The 1,097-nt window shown below is 43.1% G+C and overlaps 1 protein-coding gene across 1 annotated transcript in view; it reads left to right on the top strand.

Moving 5' to 3' along the window:
- Window positions 1-1,097, top strand: part of rtf1 (RTF1 homolog, Paf1/RNA polymerase II complex component) — a 17,847-nt gene extending 16,750 nt beyond the window's left edge. The window contains exon 18 of the mRNA XM_037694620.1: window positions 181-1,097. Coding sequence (XP_037550548.1) covers window positions 181-287 — 107 coding nt within the window. The 3' untranslated portion in view covers window positions 288-1,097. The remainder of the gene's footprint in view (window positions 1-180) is intronic.

The following is a 1,097-nucleotide window of genomic DNA, read 5'->3' as shown; positions in this document are numbered from 1 at the left end:
GAGCTCGTTTCCTGTTCCTGATACTCAGTCGGAACTCGTTTCCTGTTTCTGATACTCAATCAGAGCTCATTTCCTGTTCCTGATACTGAATCAGAACTCATTTCCTGTTTCTGATACTCAGTCAGAGCTCGTTTCCTGTTCCTGATAACATCAATACTAACGTTGCTCATTTTCCTGCAGAAGCAAAGAGTCTGTCTGTGAGCTCCAACGCTTTGCCAGTGAAGGACGGCGCTCCCCGCAGGTCCCTCAACCTGGAGGACTACAAGAAGAGGAGGGGTCTGATCTGAGGAAGGGGTGGGGCCTGTTCTGACAAGCCCCGCTCCTCTGAAATCACACTGCATGTGTAATTGGTTGTGCTGGGACAAAGTGACAGTGTGCGACTCCCTGAGGAAGTTTGAAATGCAACAGATTCTTCGTCTAAACAGAGAAAATAAGATTTGGACAAAGAACTTTTTTCTCAAAGGATTGCTCTCGGAGGAATCTGTCCAGATATCTATGTTTGGGTTGTATTTTCATGATCAACAAGCCGTTGTACCAAGGGTTTATATTTTATTTGATCCTTCTCCCTTTCATCCAGAGTCGACGTTCTCTTTAGTTTTCCCAGCAGGACGCAGCTCTCGTGCGTTCTTTTCTCGGACAGGACACTAGAAGACAGTTCAGGTGTCTTGAAAACAACGTGGACGTCTGCTGCAGTGGACATGCTTGTCCTTAAAGACAATAAATTAATGTAAACATTTTACTTCTATATAAAATCCTTATAATCCATCCTAAACGTGAGCAGATTGTGTGGTTTTTTTTATTTTTAAGATGATCACGTGATGAAACACAGCCCTCCATTAAGCTGATAAAACGTTTAGCGCGCGGCAGCTGGACACTTTGACTGTTTACGTCTTTGAAATTGTTTGATTTAGGAAATTTCTTTGGGCCAGGTTATAAAAGTGATGCTTCTTTTGTCATCCTGTTTGTTTTTAATGGCCGGGAGAGCCCAGAGCAGATTCATGAAGACGTGTTAACGGGTGTGTCCATGGTCAGGTCCTGTATTGATGTGGCATGTCTTGTAAATATGCATTTTCAAGTGAGTGCAGAATAAATAAAGA

This window comes from Nematolebias whitei, chromosome 21 (assembly GCF_014905685.2).
Source record: "Nematolebias whitei isolate Nwh7 chromosome 21, NemWhi1, whole genome shotgun sequence".
Taxonomy (NCBI): domain Eukaryota; kingdom Metazoa; phylum Chordata; class Actinopteri; order Cyprinodontiformes; family Rivulidae; genus Nematolebias; species Nematolebias whitei.
The sequence above is the reverse complement of the archived record's forward strand: the minus strand, read 5'-3'. Positions and strand labels throughout refer to the sequence as shown.